Here is a 22,074-nt window from a genome sequence, read left to right as displayed (position 1 = left end):
CTGGGTGTGTGTGGTGGTTGGACCCCATGCTTGCTTGCTCACATGCCCCTTGCTGCTCTGCACCTGGCTCACCCTTGGCAGGCATGGGATCTGGGTTGGTAGTGCAAGCCGAGAGCAACCTGCTGGGCTGAGTGGGCTTGAGCAAAACTCTAGCAGAGGTGCCGCTGGCCACGGAGGTTTCTAGCTGGTGAAGCGATACCCAAAGGATCCTATGACATTAGTGGCTGCATGGGCAGGTGTATTGGGGGCGCTCCTGCTGCCCTGCTCCCATGTGCCTCTGAGCACTGCACTACATAGACATTTAGGCCTTATAATAACCCCCTAGAGGAGGCTGAGCTCTGCATTATACAGACATTTAGGCCTCGTAACAACCCCCTAGAGGAGCCTCAGTACTTAAGTAGGTCCCATTTGATAGATGAGGAAACTGAGGCTCAGTCGTCCATGGCTTGTCGAAGGTCACCAGCTAGTGAGCACAGAACCAGGTTAGCCCAGGTGGTACAGCTTCAGAGCTCACATGCGTAACTTGTTAAATTATTCCTATCAGGAAGCAGAACCACCATGAACAGATGGCTGATTGAAGGAGGGACCAGCATAAGGAAAGGGGCAGGATTCAGGGGTGGGAGGGGAAATCGATTTCCGTTTTGGATGCATGTCAGCATCAGCGTGGGAGTAGGCAGTGAGCTGTTGAAAATTCTGGAGTTCAGAAATAACCGTGTCTTGCAAATCCAGATGCAGAGGTCACTGCTTGAAGGTGGCAGTTTGCACCTTGGATATGAAGGAAATTGCTGAGAAGAAAGCAGTGAGAAGGTAGGGGCACCAAAATTCAAGAAATGGCAGGGAAGGATCTGTCTGTGTGTGGAGGGAGGAGGAGGTCAGAGGTGGCTGGAGCCCCAGGATGAAACAGGCGATGCTAGCTATCGGCCACCTGTTGACAAGGGTCCCAGACTCAGCATGCTGAGTGGGTCTTCTCCTTCCCCTCTGCAGCCTGCCTTGCTTCACTGTTGCAAGCTTCCTAGTAAACCAGTCTTCTCCCTGCTATAATTTTATATTGCTTGTTGAAACGGTATTCCAACAAGTAATATAAATATTTTTGATATACTATGCTAAATAAAACATTTAAAAATTAATGTCACCTATTTATCTTCATTTTTCTAATGTGGTCACTAGAAATTTACAATTGCACTTGTGGTTCCCATGATGTTCCTATTGGGTGGTGCTGTGCTCCCACAGTGCAACGACTTCAATCCGCCAAGACCTCTCGTTTGAGTTCAGCCAGGAAAACAGATACCACTCTAGACATCTCAAGCATGAAAGAACATAGCTCCAGGGAAGGCCAAGTCCTCACGAAGGGATGCAGAGCTCGGTGGTAAAGAGCACTGTTTTCTAAGAATTTGCTTTCAACAAAAATTGGGAACGCCCAATCAAGTTATTCGCTGACACAAATTAAAAGAGATTGATAGATCAGTATGTGATTTTGGCATTTAAGTCCAAACAATAGAATGACATTGCTACTACTCCTTCATACGGGTGCCTCAGAGGGTCCCCGCTAAGGCCTCTCCCTCTCCACCCTATGGGCAGCTGACCTGCCGGGGGCCGCACCTGCTGGAGGAGCAACTGCAGGGGAAGCACCTGCCCAGGGCGCATCTACAGTGTGCAGGCTGCGGACCACCTGGACAGGTGCCCCATCGGCAGGGAGGGCGGTCACGGGGTCCGGCCAGGTCGGGGTGGGGTCCTCCCGGGGATCCAGACACGGCCCTGTGGCCTCTCCCCGCCCCAAACCTTTCCTTCCTCTGCCCATCTCTTCCTCTCCTTCCTCCTTCCCCGAACAGCGCCCGCTCGCAGCGCCCCGCCCTCTCCTGGACCGCGCACTCCCTCAGCGGAGGCCCCAGGACGCGCACGAGCACGCAGTGGACGTCGGCGCGCGCACCGGGCATGGGCTCCCCTGCTGTGGCGCCGCGCGTGCGCGTTCCGTGGTGCCCGGTAGGGCACTGGGCTTAGCGGCCTGAGGCCGCGCCCTAAGAGGCGGGGCATAGACAGGAGGAAGACTGGAGGGCATGTGGGCGGGGTATGATCTGAAGGCGGGGCGGAGCGGGGGTGTGGGCGGGGCCCGAGGCTCGCGGTGCCCCAGCTCTCGCGATAGCGGCGCTTGATGACGACAGGGAGGGCGGGGCCCGTCTGGGGCGCCGGCGGGTGCGTTTGAATCTGGTCCGAGCGCGGGAAACGGCGGGTCCCCGAGCCCAGGTAAGAGCTGCGGTGCGGAGCCGGGATTGGGTTCAGAGCAGGGGCTGGGAGGTAGCCGGGATAGGGCGGGAAACCCCTCCTCAGCTGGTCGGGGTCCCGGCCTCCACTCCCCTAAAGAGGCGGCCGACCTGCGCGCGGGCAGTGCTGCCTCTGACGGGACCGGACAGAACCGGCGACCCCGGGCCATCCCCGCTACCCAGCTCAGCGACTCCCGTCCTTCCTGTCCATGTCAGAGGAAAATCCCAGCCCCGGGCGCGGGCACTGCCCTCAGAGAGCGACCCCCTAGCCCTGAGCATGGGCACTGCCCTCAGAGAGCGACCCCCTAGCCCTGAGCATGGGCACTGCCCTCAGAGAGTGTCCCCTCAGTCCTGAGCATGGGCACTGCCCTCAGAGAGTGTCCCCTCAGTCCTGGGTGTCGGTACTGCCCTTAGAGAGAGTCCCCCTGAGCCCTGGGTGTAGGCACTGCCCTCAGAGATTATCTCCCCAGCCGTGGATGTGGGCATTGTCCTCAGAGACATCAGTCTCCTGAACTCTTGTTGCTGGTTTGATGCCTCTTGTTGTGTCAGTGAAGGAGTTTGGGGATGGAGTGGGAAGTCACAGGTGGTGAGAAGGTAACAGGGATTTCTTCTTTTTAATGCTCAACTTGATTCAGTACCAGACCTCCTGTGCAAAGAGTAACCTGCTCTTCGGACTGATAACTGGATGGTGAGATGACTCCTTACCTTGAAAGTAGCATTCTGGCTGCAGGGCTGAGGTCTTATGCACATATGGTACAAGAAACATGGAATATTGCCACTTTGGGAGATGGATTGAAAAATTAGCCATTAAAAAATTACAGTCACTAATATAAGAGGGAAAATGGGAAATATAGGAATAAGTTTGGTAGGCTAGAGGAAGTATACCACTGTAGGTTGGACTAAAATGCCAAAGACATACACTTGGAAATAGAGCAAACAAGAAAAGTGACCAGAACTATGAAAAAGTGGAGAGTGTTCACAGACTTGCCAGGCGAAGATGTATGATTCCATGTGTTTGCTGCCCCTTACTGGATTATTTTTCTAAAATCATGAATTTGTCCTAGCCACTATTCATTATGCTTGTTACTGGCCACTCTCCCCTCCCTCCCCATTTTCTTTGTCAGTAAAAAGTGTGCCAGTCTTGCCTGATTTAAAGAGGGAGACACGTTGTCGTTCGGCAATTTCATCATTGCATGAACATCACAGAGTGGACTTGCCTACACCTAGAGGGTGTAGCCTACACACATAGGCCATATGGTGTAGCCTACTGCTCCTAGAATGTTACTGTACTGAATACTGTAGGCAACTGTAACACAATGGTAAGTATTTGCATCGCTAAACATATCTAAGTATAGAAAAGGCACAGTAAAAATCTGGCATTATAATCTTATGGGACTGTGGTCATACATGTAGTCTGTTGTTGACTGAAATGTTATGTGGTCCGTGACCGTAGTTCATAGTTCAGCCATTTGAGTTGAGGAATGAGATGACCAGACTTCACTGTTAACTTATTTGGGGAGTCATTAAACTGAGGTTATTTTCTGCTTCATTCAATTTAGACATTAAAATCTAGTATTATATGTTTAAGATGACTCTCTGCCCCCATAATTATTGGCAGTAATTTTGCATATTGCTCTATTTATAATGGTGCAGGTGGTTTTCATTTATGTTTAAAGTGAGGGGGCTCCTACTGCAAATATGTTCCATCATTTCTATTACCTCAGCTTTAGGTTAATGTTTTTTTAGTAGGGCACCAGTAGCACCAGGTATTGTGAATGCGAAATAGAATTTCCTGGAAAAACACAGGCAGGATGGAGGGTATACAAAGTCCCCTGAGCTCTCATTATCCCGAAGGGGTGGGAGGAGGGTGCTGTGGTTGGGCATGCCTAATGCATAGTCTAACAAGATCCCAGGTGACCCCCGGGGCCACTGTTTTCCATCTCACTTTGAATAACAAGATGACACTAACAGTGGGATTTTTTGATGGAGGAATGGCCTTTAGAAAGGGAGCATCTTCAGAATCTGCAGCTGGGATCAGATTGTTCTTTTGTTGAATCAACTCAGATCTGCCGAGCCAGCATCTTGCTAAGGTACTAAAATGGAAGAGATGGTGGTGAGCTTCCTAAGGCTATTTGGATTTTTCCCTCCTTAGTTGGTAATTTTATTAACAGTTGTTGATGAAATATCATTAATATCATGTTATTAACACCCCCAGTAAAGGAAATAAGTAAATTGTTTTTCAGCTATTATAATGTGTTTTATGTCAGAATATTTTTAGAAACTGTCTGCCATATGTGGTTCAGGAATTTTCTTGCAGTTCTTGGATGTTAATATCAAATTAAATCTTACAGGAAAAGATATATTTGCAAGTGTTTCGGTATGATTGTGTTTTCCACTAGGGTTACAAAATAAATGCCATTTGAAAAGTGCCATCTGTCATGGAAAAACGTGACACATTTGTACAAGCCGTGTCTAAGGAGCTGGTTGGAGAGTTTTTGCAATTTGTTCAACTTGATGTAAGTTTCATGTTTTAGTTTTGTTGTGATTTTTGACTGTGAATATGAAATATGTTCTAAAATCATTATGTCCCCAAACGAAACATAGTTATCTCAGTGAATCCTTAGTGACCAATGTTTATTTGAAAGAAGAAAACAAAACCCTTTATACTCAAATCTACCTGCTGGTGGGCTAAGCTAAGATGTAAAAGATAAACAGAAGTTAACCAGTCAAAGAGGGATGTTGGGGGGAAGGACCCATCTAACCAAGAAGGTCACTCTGAAGGCTAGAGAAGGTTTGTTGTGTTTGAACTTGAAGTTCAGCAGGAAGGCAGAAGATGAGGCTGGGGGCTAGGCTACACAGGTCTTTACCATTTTAAGGAATTCAGACTTTATCTTGAGAATGGTGGGTGCTTGAAGCAGGGAGCGAGCTGTAGGCAAGGGGGGAAGAGAACAAAAGAGAAGGAGAGAGAACTAGTGGACAAAATAGAGGTAAGGAGAAAAATATGGTTTGTCTTTTGGAAATATTCCTCTGCAAGTGAGAAATATGTCAAAGGGACATATTTAAGGCTAATCTCTTAGGTCGTACTCTTCATAATGATGGTTGAATTAGGAACTGGAAATGGGAAGCTGCTTGGTAGTGAAGTGATGGCACTATTGGACTCACTGGATATGGGTATGGTGGGGAAGGGCCCAGGCATCTGACTGTGTAGTACCATTCAGCAAGCTCATGAACGTGGGAAGAGGGCAGATTCAAGGGAGAAGGTGGCTCCATTTTGGAGGTGCCAGATGACTGGTGGTGGGATGTGCACCAGCGGATGGCCAGTAGTCAGACATGCACGTCTAGATACCAGGGGAAAGGGCTGGGCTAGAGACAGGTTGGGCATGGAAGCCTAAGTCGTGGGAATGCCTGCAGTTATCTCTGTAGTGTTTCAGAGAAAAGGGCCTAGGACACATCTCTGAGGAAGCCAGCATTGGAGGCACTGACCCTGAAATACGAAAGTGTCTTTGGGGCAGGAGACCCTTGGCACACTTGTCTCACTTGTTCTTATTATGTGGTGAAAATCAAATTAGTGACAACAAAGAATTAGGGAGGAATCTAATAATGAATTTGTCACTAGCAACATTTAAGAAATCGGTTTTCTTTATAAGAGAAATGAGCTTATAACATGTTTCGGTATTATAAAATGATATCCTGTAAACTTAAAAATAATCACAAATTCATAGGCATCTCATCACCATAGAAGTGTTTATAAGAGCAAATTAGATAATATAGCAGTAGCAGTGTATATGGATTGTATTGGAAATGTAGTACATACATATTTTAAAGTCTAAAAGATTGTTGTCGCAAAGTGCATACCATAATGTTAACAAAATCACAGCAAACTAAATTGAAAATCAGAGGTAAAAATAGCAACTCAAAATCACACTGGTGGCCACAATGACAGGTGCCCTTCTGGGGTGCATTGTTTCCAGCCACCTGTTGTGTGCCAACCAGCCTTTGCAGTGTTGCTGGGCAGCCAGCAGACATCTCAGGAGAATACTGAATTAGTCCTTATACTAATGAGGCATTAACTCTAGTTTATCAATAATAAGCTTCATTAACATTATTCAGCTTAGTACCTAGTCACCGTGTAGCTCTTAAATGTAAAAATGAAAATTTGTAGGATTGTGCATCACGTGGTTTCATCAAGTTGAATGACATAAATGCCGTTTTATATAATAATGATGGTTTCCCATAGTTCAATTTGATAAGAACTTAAATCAGTTTGAGGCCTATCAGGTAGATCTTTCCAAGTACAATTAGTTCTTCTATAATCCCACACATGCATTACCAACAGTCACTGCACTCTGCAGAATTGGGTAAAATAAATAAATAAATAACCCAGAGAGATTATGGGGAAAATGGAGTTAGAGGGACAACACTAAAAAATTTTGCCAGTGACACATTAAAAACAGGAACCTAATAAAACAGTAGCATAATTTTATATGTCAAATCACTAAGAAATGCATAAATACTATAGTAAACATGGCACTTTATCTTGAAAAATATTTACATTCTATAGTTGGAAGTGGGTGCCTGTGCTCCCAAGGTACACCTGCCCTTCTGTGTGTAAGAGGAAGAAAATTAGGTAGAACAGAGGAGAAAAAGGCAAGCTAGGCGGATGGGAATAGGGAGCATTAGAGAACACAGTGGGCCTGGGGAGGGTGCAGTGAAGTGGGGTTGGGGCTTTTGGGTCATAGCAGGTGAGGGGCACAATGTGTGGCCCAGGTGTGAATGGACTGAGCTGCTAGGTGTCTGAGATGTGTTTCATGGGATCCTGGTGGCTCCAGTCAGTGGGTGCAGTTTTCTGCATTCACCTAGTATTTCTTGCCTATGAAATCCCACATAAGCAAATGAGAAATTTGCCTTTGGTCAAATTGTTCCCTGATGTATTGACAATGTTGGAACAAGTTTTGATTTTCAAGCAAGTGTTCTAGAATGGAGCTGATTATACTGTACGCCCTTGTCCTTCTTGGAGAATCAGTGATGGGGTGGAGGACACAGCACTGAGGAAAATTCCATCATTTAACAAACATGTCCCAAGTGCCTTCTGTGTGCCAGGCACTGCACTGAGAGTTGGGGTTATAGTACACACAAAGCAAAGTTTCTGCACAAATGGGGGTTTATGTTCTAGTGGTAGAGGAAGAAAAACAAGACATATATGTAAATAATAAAGCAGGTGGAGGCTGGGCACAGTGACTCACCTCTGTAATTCCAGAGCTTTGGGAGGCTGAGGCAGGAGGATCATTTGAGGCCAGGATAACACCGGCCTGGGCAACATAGTGAGACCCCGTCTCTACAGTAATGTTAAAAAATTGGCCTAGTGTAGTGGCTTGTGTCTGTGGTCCCAACTACTTGGGAGGCTGAGGCAGTAGAATTACTTGAGCCCAGGAGTTTGAGGCTACAGTGAGCTATGATTGTGCAACTGCACTCCAGCCTGGGTGACAAAGTGAGACCCTGTCTCAAAAAAAAAAACCTACTACTACTGATAAAGCAAGTGAAAGTGGAAGTTGGGGACGATGGTGTGGCTAAAGAAAACCTCAGAGGAGATGATATTTGAACAGAGTTGGTACAGTCACATGACTCTTGATGAGGATAGGTTCTGAGAAATGCATCATTAGGTAATTTCATTGTGTGAACATCCTAAAGTGTGCTTACATACACCCAGATGGAGCAGCTCAGTACACACCTGGGCTAGATGGTACAGTCTACCGTCCTAGGCTACAAACCTGTATGGCATGTTACTGTACTGAATACTGTAGGCACAGTGTTGTAACACAATGGTGTGTATCTAAACATCGAAAAGGTACAGTAAAAACACAGTATAAAACATAAAAAATCGTACATCTGAATAGGGCACTTACTATAGCTGGAGCTTGCACAATTGTAAGTTGTTCTGGGTGAATAACTGAGTAGTGAGTAAATGTGAAGGCCTAATACGTCATTGTACACTACTATAAACTATAAACACATTACACTTGGGCTACAGTAAATTTATAAAAACATTTTTCTTCAATAATAAATTAACCTTAGCTTACTGTAACTGTTTTACTTGATAAACTTTAAAAAAATTTTAAACTTTTAAAATCCTTTATAATAACACTTAGCTTAAAACACAAACTTATTTTGCTTTACAAAAAATCTTTCTTCATTTTATTTTATTTTAACTTTTATATTCAGGGGTACATGTGCAGGTTTGTTACATAGGTCAACTTGTGTCATGGGGGTTTATTGTACAGATTATTTTGTCACTGAGGTATTAAGCCTAGTTATTAGTTATTTTTAGTTATTTAGTTATATTAGTTATTTTTCCTGATCCTCTCCCTCCTCCCACCCTCTACCCTCCAATAGGCCAGTGTGTGTTGTTCACCCTGTGTCCATGTGTTCTCATAATTTAGCTTCTACTTATAAGTGAGAAAATGCTGTATTTGGTTTTCTGTTGCTGTGTTAGTTTGCTGTGGATAATGGCCTCCAGCTCCATCTATGTCCCTGCAAAGGGCTTGATCTCATTCTTTTTTATGGCTGCATAGTATTCCATGGTGTATATGTACCACATTTTCTTTATCCAGTCTATCATTGATGGGCATTTAGGTTTATTCCATGTCTTTGCTAAAAATGCTTTCTTTATACCCCTATTTGATAGCTTTTTTCTATTTTTACTTTTTTTTTTGAGTTGGAGTCTTGCTCTGTTGCCCAGGCTGGAGTGCAGTGGCATCGTCTCGGCTCACTGCAACCTCCACCTCCCGGGTTCAAGTGATTCTCCTGCCTCAGCCTCCTGAGTAGCTGGGATTACAGACATGTGCCACCACACCAGCTAATTTTTGTATTTTTAGTAGAGACAGCGTTTCACCATGTTGGTCAGGCTGGTCTCAAACTCCTGATCTCAGGTGATCCACCCGCCTCGGCCTCCCAAAGTGCTAGGATTACAGGTGTGAGCCATCGCACCCAGCCATCTATTTTTACTTTTTAAACTTTTTTGTTAAAAACTAAGACACAAATACACCATGAGCCTGGGCCTGTACCAAGTCAGGATCATCAGTATCACTGTCTTCCACCTTAACATCTTGTCCCAATGGAAGGTCTTCAGGGGCAATAACAGATATGCAGCTGTTATCTCATCTCCTGTGATAACATTGCCTTCTGGAATTTCTCTTGAAGCACCTGCCTAAGGCTAGTTTACAGTTAACTTAAAAAAATGTAGAAGGAATATACTCTAAAACAATGATAAAAAGTAGGTTTGTTTACACCAACATTACCACAAATGTGATTAATCTGTTACACTATGATGTTTTGACAGCCATGGCATCACTAGGTGATAGGAATTTTTCAGCTCCATTATAGTCTTATGGGGCCACTCTCATATATGTGGTTTGTCATTGACTGAAATATCACTATGCATTGCATGACTGTATTTGATCAGAGATCCAAATGGGCCATGTAGAGATTTGGGAAAAGAAGATTCTAGACAAAAGGAATGGGAAAGGCGGAGACCCTGAGGCAGGGCACATTTGGGAAGCTAAGGGTGTGGACTTACTGAGGAGGAGGAGGGTGGCAGGGTTAGGGTGGAGAAGTAATTTCTTTCCTGTTGAAATAATTGCTAAGTTAAAAGAAAAGTTGCAAGAGGAATTCAAAGGAATCCTGAATACCCTACGTCCAGGTTTACCAGTTGTTACCACTTGCCACATTTTCTTTATCATTCTTTGTATTTACATTTTTTTGAATCACTTGAGTCAGTTGTAGGCATTGTGCCTCTTTATCTCTAAACATTTCAGTTTGTATTTTTCTAAAATAAAGATATTCTGTTATATAACCACATTAAAATCCTCAAAATCAGCAAATTTAACATTGTGGATAATCCTGTTAAATAACCCTCTGCAGCCTATGTCGTCTTCTCTTGAATCTGGATTGGGCTTGTGCCTGTTTTGACGGACGGAATATTGAGGAAGTGGCCTTCAGAAAGTTTGGCAGCTTCTACTTCCTCTTGGAGTCCCTGGTTGTCATGTAAGAAGTGCAGGATCACCCTCTGCTGGAGAGAGAGACCACACACAAAGGCTGGAGGATAAGACTGTAGAGGGAAACCTCATTAGTGGGCACCAAAGTGCCAGACATCCAACACCCAGCTGCCACCTTAAGCACAGGCATGTGTCCCCAAGAGTGAGCATCTGATTCAGGAGATACAGTAAAATTGTTGCTTTATGCTACCAAGTTTTTTGTTACGCAACAAGACTTCCCCTGCTTCATACGCATCGTGCCAGTCACAAGAGAATACCACCCTCTGGACATATAGACTACAAAAAGGCACCTTTCTGGGGCACAGGTGGCCAGGGCACTCACACAGGGAGGAGAGGCCCTGCAGGATGTCCACCCCACTGGCCCCTCAGCCTGGTACGCTCTGTACAGCACGGGGCTGCACAGCTTCTGCATCCTGGGGCTGGAGGAGGTTGTGGAGGGATGCCCACAGGCAGCTCGCTAGTCTGCACATGTTCTTTCTAACTGCTGGGCTTTTGTGTTGCCCTGCCTTTGCCCAGTGTCCTATGGCCCTAGAGGCCTGGGCCGTCACTGCTAATGTCGTGGCAATGCCAGGCAATGACCACCCCAAGGCCATGCTGGGGAGAGGTAGAACATTTTGATATTTGAACAGCTTTTGTCCCTCATCCTTTCCTTGCCCTTCCAGCCAGCTCTTCAATGCCCTAGGCAACAGCCACTCATTTCTCACATCCCCAGCTCCAAACAGCCTTCAGTGAAGCTGGGTGTGTGTCTCATTTTGTTGCTATAGTTTGTTACTGGAACCTCTCTCACTCATTTCTTCAAGGTTGATTTTTCAGGAAGGAGTTAGCAGCCCATCCTAATTTGTCACATAGGTGGATGGGCAGCTCTTTCTTTTCCTTCAGGCTATAGCCTTCAGCATACACCTCTAATAGATTTTAACAATCTGTAGGTTGTTATTCTTGCCCCTAGACTGTGAACTTACTCAGGGAAGGGTGGGACCTGATTCATTTCTGTGCTCTAACCATCAGTCAACTAGTATTTCCTGATGTAAGCATCATGGATCAGCCCAGTCATTTCTCTGGTCACCTTCAGTCACCAGAGTTTGACCTGAATAGAACCTCTTGATCTTTGAACACAGTAGCTGTGGTCCGTTACCCAGACTAGTGACCCCGGCACCAAAACTGTCCGTTAATGTACTGGAAAATTACCGTTAATGGACTTAAATGGGCCATTAACTTATTTTTTCTGCATAATTGAGGCATAAAGAATTATTCAACATTCACGATTGAATGTCTTGTCTATAGGTAGATCAAGATACTGTCTAAGGTCAAACATTTGAGAGCTGGTCTGTGTTTGCATGTGATTGACGGGCAAAGGCCTAAGGAAAATGGAGTAGAGAAATGAAGGGGAGGAGGGTCAAGGAAACGAGGAAAGAGAGGAGATAAAAGTGAACAAACGGAGGTGGAAAAAGCTAGATGAAAAATGAAGGAGCGCTAAGAAGAGAAAAACGCCAGGGCAGGAGAGGAGCTAGGAGAGCAGGAAGAGAGGATAGGGAGGGATGGAGGGCTTATGAGGTATCTTTACTCTAGTTTCTCCATTTTACTGTGTTTTTTATGACCCTGACAGTTTTGAAGAGTGCAAGTGGCTCTTTTGTGGTATAGCCTTCAATTTGCATCTGTTGAGGATCTGATTAAATTTTAGTGTGCATTTTGGCAGGAACCGCTTAGCAGTGTTAGGTCCTCGGCGCTGTCAAGACAGGAAGCGCATGGCGTGGTCTGTCCGTCCCTGTGTGGGTAGGTGTCCGCCAGGTCTCTTCTGGGAGCCTGCCTCTGTGGGAAAGTGGTGACACTGTAATGTCCTGCTGCTCACCAGGCTTCCACCCACTTGTTTTAGCATCTTCTGCCATAATTCCTGCCAGAGTCCATAATTATTGTGATGGCTATAAAATAGTGATTTTCTAACCTTGTATTGCATCTATATTTATTCACTGACATTCTAGAGCATGCAGGTGCTATTAATTAATGGTTTGATATTTATTATCAGTATGCTGTCATTGATTTTTTCTTTTTAGAGACAGGCTCTTGCTATGTTGCCCAGGCTGGAGTGTAATGGTACAATCACAGCTCACTGCAGCCCTCTCTCCCAGAGGGGCTGGCTTGGCCTCGTCGATGCTTATTTTATTCCATTGGTTATAATTAATCACTGTCACTGTTTTGGTGCTCACATTGTTTCAAATTTGGCTACAGGGAGTCCCTTTAACTGGATTCTGTGCCCTTTTGATGAGGGCCACTATTTGCTTCATCAAAGAGTAGGTGAGGTCATCTCAGATAAGAGGAAATGGGTTTAGAGGGTTGTTGGAGGAGATCTGAAATCATCTTGTTGGCTGGTGGGAGAGAATGATATTGAGGAATAAGTAGAAGGTGGTGTTGAGGGCCCACGTGGGGCTGGAGTCTGTGGCCACAGTATTATTATTGCCATTGTTATTGAACTTTAGACTACTTTTGTAACCTAATTCTAGGTATGGAGATGGTGGACATTTGGGTCCCTTTTAGGGAGGGTTTTGCTAAGTGGGTGAAATTTTAAAAACTCTGAAGATTAGGATACTAGGAAAGAATAGGTGGAGAATCCCCGTGCTTCTTCCCTTTTAGGAAGGGATTTTGAATACTGCAACCAAACTCTTGAACTTGTAAGGAAGTTAACACTTAACTTTTCTTTTGATGACATTATGAAAAGGATATGATTAATTTTTTGCATTTGAAATGTGACACTTGCTATTTATGTTACAGAAAGAGGCCTCTGATCCTTTCAGCCTAAAGGAATTACTAGATGAATTATCAAGGAAACAGAAAGAAGAATTATGGCAAAGGCTGAAGAATTTATTGACAGATGTGTTGTTAGAAAGCCCAGTGGATGGGTGGCAGGTAGTGGAAGCCCAGGGTGAAGACAGTATGGAAACAGAACTTGGCTCAAAAATGGTAGTATTTGTTTTTCAGAAATAAGAAACATTTTTCTCTTTTTTTTTGTTAAAAAATAACTGTTCATTGTGTATCATTGAATTTTACATTAAGACAAATTTTGAAGTTAGAAGTCAAGAATTTTAGAAGTTTAGTCTGTTGTAGTTTTATTCACTTTTCAACCCTACTGTTATTAATATAATACTAAATATTGCTGTTCTTTTAGGATGATTTACTTTTATTCAACTTTAATTCTTTTTAGAGTAAGCTAGAATTGTGGCTTGATTTTTAGAAAATTTGTAAGTGAAATTTCTGCTAAAAAATGATTTTAAGTTGATGATTTTAATTCACTCATGCTTTGATTTTTCATTTATAGAGAAAAAGCATAGAAATAATTTATGCAATTACATCTGTGATTCTTGCTTCTGTGTCTGTAATAAATGAAAGTGAGAACTATGAAGCCCTACTGGAATGTGTTATTATATTAAATGGTGAGTTGATTTTGTTATAAATGGCATATTTAGAAGTGGGAGTTGAAATACTTGTTTTTGTTTCTGTTTTTATTTATTTAGTTATATATTTTTTTTGAGACAGAGTTTCACTCTTATTGCCTAGGCAGGAGTGTATTGGCGTGATCTCGGCTCACTGCAACCTCCACCTCCCGGGTTCAAGCGATTTTTTTGCCTCAGCCTCCCTAGTAGCTGGGATTACAGGCATTTGCCACCACGCCCGGCTAATTTTGTATTTTTAGTTTAGACAGGGTTTCTCCATGTTGGTCAGGCTTGTCTTGAATTCCCGACCTCAGGTGATCCACCCACCTCGGCCTCCCAAAGTGCTGGGATTACAGGCGTGAGCCACTGCGGCTGGCCTGAAATGATACTTTGTGAAAGGAAACTAGTTGTTTTCATGAGCATTGTTGAATTCAGTAGCAGAAGTGGTATAAAGGTATAGCTTTGCAGTCAAGTTCTTTTTCTTCAGTTAGAATAGGAGCATACTTACATAAGAGCTGTCCTGAATACTTAGTTTATTTATTTTATATTTATCATTTTTTTTAGAGACAGAATCTCGCTCTGTTGCCTATGCTGGTGTGCAGCTCACTGTAGCCTTGACCTCCTGGCCTCTAGCTACCCTCTCACCTCAGCCTCCTTAGTAGCTGGGACCATGGCCCATGCTTTTTGTTTTGTTTTTTGGTAGAGACAGGAACTAACTGTGTTGCCCAGGCTGGTCTCAAACTCCTGGGCTCAAGTGATCTTCCCACCTTGCCCTGGCAAAGTGCTGGGATTACAGGCATGAGCCATTGTGTCTGGCCTAATTAGTTTAATTTAAGCTCCATTCAGATGTTATAGATGGTGAGATGGGCAGTACTCAGCAACTAACTGCTATTTACAGGTTTTTCAGGGAAGTCTGACTTACTGGACCAATGATCAAGAACTTGTTTAGAAGAAAATACCTGATTATGTGATAACCATTGCTAGGTAGTGTCCACTTAACTAAGAATTTGTGACATTGAATTTTTTCTTTAAGTATGTTCTGAACATGATCTGAGGAGTAATTGTTGACTCCTAGGGGAGTTTTACTGTATTGAAATTTAAATGATGGTACTTTTCAAGTTTTAACAAAACTGTAAAACTAGTTATTAATTTAGGAGGTACATTAGTCTAAGTTAATGAAAATATTTGATTATGAAATATATAAAATTTTAGTTACAAAAGTTGTAAAAATGTCTTAATGATTTTTAAGAAAACTTCACATACCCTCATCCCTCACTGTGTGAGTGTAATTAGTTTCATGTGACAAAGTATCTCATCAAGCTTCTTATTCTTAGCATCACTTGGATTTATGTATGTTTTATAGTACATTGTTTTATTCTGAATTCTTGAGTTGAAATACAGTGTCTTATTAAAAAGTCACCCCAATCATAATGAAAATAGCTTCCAAATGCTTTGTGAATTTTACTATCAGTTTATTTGTATGGTCTGCAAATAACTAGTGAAATGATTAGTGCTAACACTGTAGTTGCTATCAACTTCCCTGTTAATTCAGGAATGTTATATTAGTGTAATGACATTCAGATACCTACAGATTATAATTATGAGCATTAATATTATTAATCTAATTATTGAGCTTTTCTGTTAATAAAAGCACTGCAGTTTTTGTATTCATTATGTTAATTGCTTTGACTGTTTTTCACCTCTGAGCCAAAATTTGAGGCTGGCACATTGAGGGATAGTAGTGGATTATTGATTGGTCAGTAGACCTGTCTTGGCTCTGGTGTTAACAGAGATACCATTGGCATTGTTACACTGAGGTTTAGTTAGCCTCAGCATCTGCCTTTCTAAAATTGGTGATATGATTTCTCTGAGACTTCCAGTTCCAAAAATCTCTTTTCTGTTATGTCTGTTGAGGGTCTTTTTATAACAATTGTCAAACAGTTTTTTAATTAACATTATTTGCATTTTATAATTAATGTATATAAATCTTTGGCAAGTTAAACATAAACTAATATTATTTGCTTAGCAAAGCTTTAAATAATATGTAAAGTCATAATACTCTAAACTGTTGACTCTGAAGTAATAAGAATTTGCCTTACTAATTGGAAAATTACTGTGCTGTATTTTAGGTATTTTATATGCATTACCTGAGTCTGAACGAAAACTACAGAGTTCTATTCAGGATTTGTGTGTTACCTGGTGGGAGAAAGGCCTGCCTGCCAAGGAAGACACAGGAAAGACAGCCTTTGTCATGTTACTAAGGAGGAGTCTGGAGACTAAGACAGTATGTTCACTTTTTTTTTTTTTAAAGACAGGGTCTCTCTCTGTTGCCGACACGGAGTGCAGTGGCATGATCATAGCTCACTGCAGCCTCAAACTCCTGGGCTCGAGCAATCCTCCTGCCTCAGCCTCTCGAGTAGCTGGGACTTCAGGAGTACACCACCTAGCTAGGACTTTATTTTTAAATGTCTTCCTAAAATTCTAAACCTGCACTATTCAATGTAGTAGCCACTTGCCACAGAAAGCTGTTTAAATTTTAAGTTAAAAATAATGAAAAATTCAGTTCCTCAGTTGCGTTAGTCACATTTTAGTAGCTCTACAGTGAAATGTGGCTAATGTCTACTGCACTGGACAGTTCAGATGTATAAAATCTTCATCATCGAGGAAGTTCTTGAACTTGCTGAATTTTTAATTATTTTCCTTATGTTTTAAAAAAATGTTCTGTAGAGCTACAGGTGGCATTTGCAAATTTTAAAATCTGTTTTTATTTGTCATTATTTTTTAATCTTTGATGAATCAACTAGAATTACCATTATTTATGATATAAAATATACTTGATTTGAAATATGACTTTACTGTTCATTAAAAAAAGTGTAACATTTTTTGTGTCATTCCTAGGGTGCAGACATATGTCGGCTTTGGCGTATCCATCAAGCTTTATATTGCTTTGATTATGATTTGGAGGAAAGTGGAGAAATTAAAGATATGTTACTTGAGTGCTTCATAAATATTAATTATATCAAGAAAGAAGAGGTAAATAGGTATTTGTTTTTTGATCTGTTTGTGAGCTGCTTCTTAATAGATGTTTCTCCTGTGTTCACATGGCTCCTGTCTGCACCATGCTCGGTGTTGCCATGAAGGTCAGCTTAGCTACCAGGAGCTATTTACTGCACATCATATTTACTGCATGGCAGTACCGGAGAAAACATTTTACAAGTCCTTGCTTATTTCATCATTAAATTGGATGGTAACAGGTGGCTGTGTGAATCCTAGGGGAGCCGTAATTACATTTTAAATTAAGAATGATTAAAAATAAGGTTGAGAAAGCACTTCTCTATGAATGAGATCTGGCCTTCTGCCCTAATTCCATTTTAATTGCCATGTACTCAAAACTGTCATCCCATAATATCCTCCATTTCTTTTTTCTACCCATCCTGTAAATCCAGAGAGGCTTCTGGCCTGTTGTTGCACTGCCCATCCTGGGGTCAACTCCCACACGAGGCTACTGAGCACCTGAAATGGGACCCATCTGAACTGAGATTAGCCATAAGTATAAAATACACATGGATTTGAAGATTCAGTGGCAAAGAAATGAATATAAAATAGCTCATTAACAATTTTTGTTATATACTTAATATAATAGACAATATTTTATTGTCTATTATATTAAATATTGCTTTACATAAAATATATTATTAAAATTAATCTTCTTTACTTTTGTTAACGTGGCTACTAGAGAATTAAGAATTACAGAGAGGCTCGCATAGTTCTTCTGTGTTAGGGGCCTTCTGCAATTGTTTACTGAGCGTCGACTACATGCTCAGGCAGGGTCACTGGAGACTAGAACAAGCCTTTGCTTTGGATGCTCATGGCACAGCAGGCACATCTCTGAGGCAGAAGGAGGAAGTCATCCCTCCTCCCTGAAGGAGGTAGAGAAGGGCTTCAGAGGAGGAGGAGGACCAGCTCTGAGGCACAGAATAAGTTTCCTCCAGGTCTCACAGCTGCTTAGGGGCAGAGACAGAACTGGACCCCGGCGAGCCATCTGCAGTCCGCCAGACAAGGGGCCATGTGATTAGGACTGAGACCTTCGGCTCCCAGGGTCCTTGTTCACTTTATAGGTGGTGACCTTGGTCAGGCCTTTCAGCCTCAGTGTTTTCTTCTGTAAAATAGGAGCAACAGTTACTCTTTCACAGGATTGTTGTGAGGAACAGATGAGGTAATATGTATCAAACCGCAGCCCAGGTGCTGGTGGATAAGAACCCTTGGGGAGGGCTGCCCTGTGCCATCCTTGCTGTGTCAGCACCATCGTTATTACAAAGATGTTGGACACAGCCTGTGCCCCACACATGTCTCCAGGATTGTCCTGAAATGGGAGAGTGAAGAAATTCATGATGGATTCAAACAATAAACTATTTTATGTTGACTTATACATGAGGAGTTGATGAATCTTACTTGTTAACTTATATATGTGTGCAGATATATAACAGGCATAAATGTATGTGTGTGTTACAACCCCTACCCTTTTAAAAAAATTGATGTCTCCTTTGAATTTAAGATATCTAAGTGTGGTTTCCTACTCAATCATTAATTTGGTCAGGTCAGTTTCCAGTCTTTCTGGGTAAACCATAAACAGCTTGTACTGTACTGGCAGGTTACTTCCAGTGAATATTACTTTTTTTTTTTAACTTGCCTGTTGTAAACATGGTTACCCTGCATTTGAATCAAAATGTATTGCATTTCTGTAGGATTCCAGTTCTGTGCAGTGGTGTGCTGCTAAGAAATAAAGGTGCTATTCACTGAGAGAATTCTAGATAGATGTATTTTATGCACTCTATAGAGTATGAATATTGTATTCATTCTTTTTAGGTTCAGATATATAATCTAGTAGCATGCATATAAATTATCATCACATGATGTATTTATGACTTGAAGACTGTGTGTTTGGAAATTCTAGCTTGACAAACACTTAGCCTTTTAACTATATGAGTCCTCAGTTTTCTCATTTATAAATGAGAAGGTGAAATGAACTGGGATATTCAACTCCATTCCCACCCACCTATGCTAGACTTAAAGCTTTCTTTCATTTGAGACTATGGAGCCATCCATGACAGAGCCAGAATGAGATGTTTATGGACCCGTGGTTACTGTCTGTGGTCTCCATCTCTACACCTGTGGTCCTTGAGGACAGAGGTCAGTGTAGTGGCTCAGTGTAGTGGCTGCTCAGCCCTGGGGGAGGAGGCTTGTGTGGCTCCTGGCTGTGCAGGCCCCACAGACAGCTCAACTCGTGCGTGTGCTCTCAGTTATAACTACATGTGCCTCCTTTTTAGCAATAGCAATGTTTAGCTTACTAGATGTTCAAAGAATTGTTTGTTATTTGAAACTTTTTATTTGGTTGCAGTTTAAACATTATATCCTTTTTTTATTTATAGGGAAGAAGATTTCTTAGTTGTCTCTTCAACTGGAATATAAACTTTATCAAAATGATCCATGGGACCATTAAAAACCAGTTACAGGGATTACAAAAGTAAGTGTTAAAAGTACTTAAGATTTTGTGCTGTCTTAGTCTGGTTTTGAAAGATTCCATTTGGTCTGACTTCTTAAAGTTATAGTAATGGATTAGAAGCTTTAGAAATATTTATTATGTACCATTGTATCACTGGGTAGCTTTTTCCTTTTATAGGAAATCATTCTTTTCCAGTATTGACCACTGAAATTAAGGTTTTAATTTGTGATAGTTCTTTAAATAGTTAAAATAGTTTGCAGTTGAACCTTAGCCTCGCTCATAATAAAGCTATGTCCATGGTACATTGAATGCAATGTGTGCTTTTTGGTTGAACGTGGCCTGGCCAGTGTGGCTTCTCAGAAGAGCCTGTGGAATCTGCAGGAGCAGCAGGGAATGTTGCAGTCATGACTCTGCCACTCCCTGCGTGATGGAGATGTCAAGTGTATGCTTGTTGTTTGCCAGGCACAAGGCAGAGTACTTCATTTGCTCCAGCGCTGAGTACTCAGTCTGCATTTTAAAATTTAATCCTCACAACTCTCTTTTGAGGTAGGCTTTGCTTTCTAAATTTCCCAGTGTCAGGCAACTGTATAAGTACCAAGTTGGGATCTGATTCTGGATCTCTGATTGCAAAGCTACTGTTGTACACTAGATTGCTTTTTCATATTTCCTCATCTTCAGAATATTTGAGTTGAACTAATAGATTTCTAAGCTTATGCTTCTTAAGTTGGTACTGGTATTTTAGGGCTTCTTGTACCTGAGGAATTGGTAGCATGAAAAGTCCAACGTGACTCCAAGTCGACAATTTATTTATATGTAAATATTTTTGACTTTAGAATTTTGTTCTGGACTTATGCACTCATAGTTTCACAGAAAATAGTAAAGTTTTGGGTAAGCCTTGACTGAGAAGGAGGAAATAGTTTGTCACTTCAGTTTCTTTTCCCAAAACCTTCTCCATTTTCTACTTTTCGCTACAGGTAGATAACCTATTTCTATAGATGATTTGCAAAGCACTAGTTTAAACTGAGTTTTTTCTTCACTATGGTTGGAGAGTAGCTGAAATGATACATGTTGAAAGTATAATTCTTTAAATTTGCATTAAAACTATTTTGATCTTTTATATAGGTCTTTGATGGTATACATTGCAGAAATTTATTTCAGAGCTTGGAAAAAGGCTTCAGGGAAAATACTGGAGGTATTTTCATTTTTTTAAACGTTAACACTTATTATATTTTAGTTACTAAATAAGTAGTCAAAGAAGGGTTATTTAAGATCCATGTTTATGCACTCTGTCAAAATAAAGCCAAATAATGAAAGTCTATTTGATGGGCAATCCAGTCACTTGCTAAGATGTGTGGTTTGTGGGAGCTAGGACTGTGCTCTTTCAGCTGGGAGGGAGCTCTGACCCTGATCTTTCCAGCCATGTGCTCGCTGGGCATTTGGAACGTGGCCAGTCTGAATCAAGATGTGTTGTAAGTGTAAGAAACATACCAGATTTCAAAAACTTCATATGGAAAAAGGAGAATATAAAATATCTCAGTATTTTTTGAAAATGTTGAGTGAATGTTGAAATGATAGTGGTTTGGATGTATTAGGCGAAATGTGGTAGTTGGCCCTTTATGGGTTTTGCATCCATGGATTCAATCAACCAAGGATCGAAAATATTTGGGAAAAAAATGCATTGTACTTAACATGTGCAGACTTTTTTTTCTTGTCATCAGTCCCTAAACATATAGTGTCACAACTATTTACATAACATTGACATTGTATTAAGTATTATAAGTAGTCTAGAGACGATTTAAAGTGTGCAGGAGTGCGTAGGTTATATGCAGATGCTACTCCACTTTTTTTTTTTTTTTTTTTTGGAGACAGAGTCTCAATCTGTCACCCAGGCACCCAGGCTGGAGTGCAGTGGCGCAATCTCGGCTCACTGCAAGCTCCGCCTCCTGGGTTCACGCCATTCTCCTCCACAGCCTCTCCAAGTAGCTGGGACTACAGGCGCCTACCACCACGCCTGGCTAATTTTTTGTATTTTTAGTAGAGACGGGGTTTCACCGTGGTCTCGATCTCCTGACCTCGTGATCCGCCCGCCTCGGCCTCCCAAAGTGCTGGGATTACAAGCATGAGCCACCGCGCCCGGCCCAGCTACTCCACTTTTTATGAGGAATTTGAGCATCTGCAGATTCTGGTATCTGAGGGAGGTCCTAGAACTGATCCCCCATGGATACCAAGGGATGACTGTGTAATATTAATTTTACTTGTTTCTTTTGTCTGTTTTTAATGCAGCCACTAGAAAATTTAAAATTGCATCTGTGGCTTGCAGTCAATTTCTATTGGATAGTGCCATTGAGGGACTTCAAGTCACCTCTTTTAGTTACATTATTTTTGAGAATTTGAAGATATTTTCTTTGATTATGGGTAACTCTGGTGAATACATAGTATTTATGTTATAAAGATAGGGATATGTAATCCACAATCCCAACTCAACATCCAGACACCCTTTTGGACAAAAAAGTGTCTTTGTTTTCCCTTATATTTTTCTTATACCAGGTTCTCAATCATTTTATTTTTCTCTGAGAATAAAATTTTTACTCTAGGTCAGAAAGGAGCCTCTAACAACCCTGTGTTCTATCCTGACTTTTCATTCCTCTTTGGAGAGCAGGCCCTGCACTGATGGGCAGAGGGAGGAACCTGCAGGGTGGACAGAGGCTGCCCCATGTCTGGAGTTTACTTCCATCCTCTCTGCTCCTCTGCACAACTTACACTTGAGTTGTATTGCCAAGGTTTATCACTGACTTCTAGAAAATAAAAAATAGGCTGGGCGTGGTAGCTCACGCCTGTAA

General features: G+C 41.9%; 1 protein-coding gene across 6 annotated transcripts in view; it reads left to right on the top strand.

Annotated features, from left to right (window-relative positions):
* Positions 1-2,111: 2,111 nt before the first annotated feature.
* NCAPG2 (non-SMC condensin II complex subunit G2) overlaps positions 2,112-22,074 on the top strand; it is an 84,039-nt gene continuing 64,076 nt past the window's right edge. Inside the window, exons 1-11 of one of the 6 annotated variants that reach the window (XM_055269735.2) lie at positions 2,154-2,241; positions 2,894-2,946; positions 3,383-3,577; positions 4,248-4,348; positions 4,658-4,774; positions 13,073-13,261; positions 13,617-13,731; positions 15,861-16,015; positions 16,630-16,764; positions 19,161-19,255; positions 20,357-20,426. In XM_055269735.2, coding sequence (XP_055125710.1) covers positions 4,697-4,774; positions 13,073-13,261; positions 13,617-13,731; positions 15,861-16,015; positions 16,630-16,764; positions 19,161-19,255; positions 20,357-20,426 — 837 coding nt within the window. In that variant the 5' untranslated portion in view covers positions 2,154-2,241; positions 2,894-2,946; positions 3,383-3,577; positions 4,248-4,348; positions 4,658-4,696. Of the gene's footprint in view, positions 2,242-2,893; positions 2,947-3,382; positions 3,578-4,247; positions 4,349-4,657; positions 4,775-13,072; positions 13,262-13,616; positions 13,732-15,860; positions 16,016-16,629; positions 16,765-19,160; positions 19,256-20,356; positions 20,427-22,074 lie in introns of all 6 variants that reach the window. The other 5 variants (XM_055269736.2, XM_063641758.1, XM_055269732.2 and 2 more) reach the window with 5 other exon arrangements.

This window comes from Symphalangus syndactylus, chromosome 6 (assembly GCF_028878055.3).
Source record: "Symphalangus syndactylus isolate Jambi chromosome 6, NHGRI_mSymSyn1-v2.1_pri, whole genome shotgun sequence".
Taxonomy (NCBI): Eukaryota; Metazoa; Chordata; class Mammalia; order Primates; family Hylobatidae; genus Symphalangus; species Symphalangus syndactylus.
This window is presented reverse-complemented; position numbering and strand designations above follow the sequence as displayed.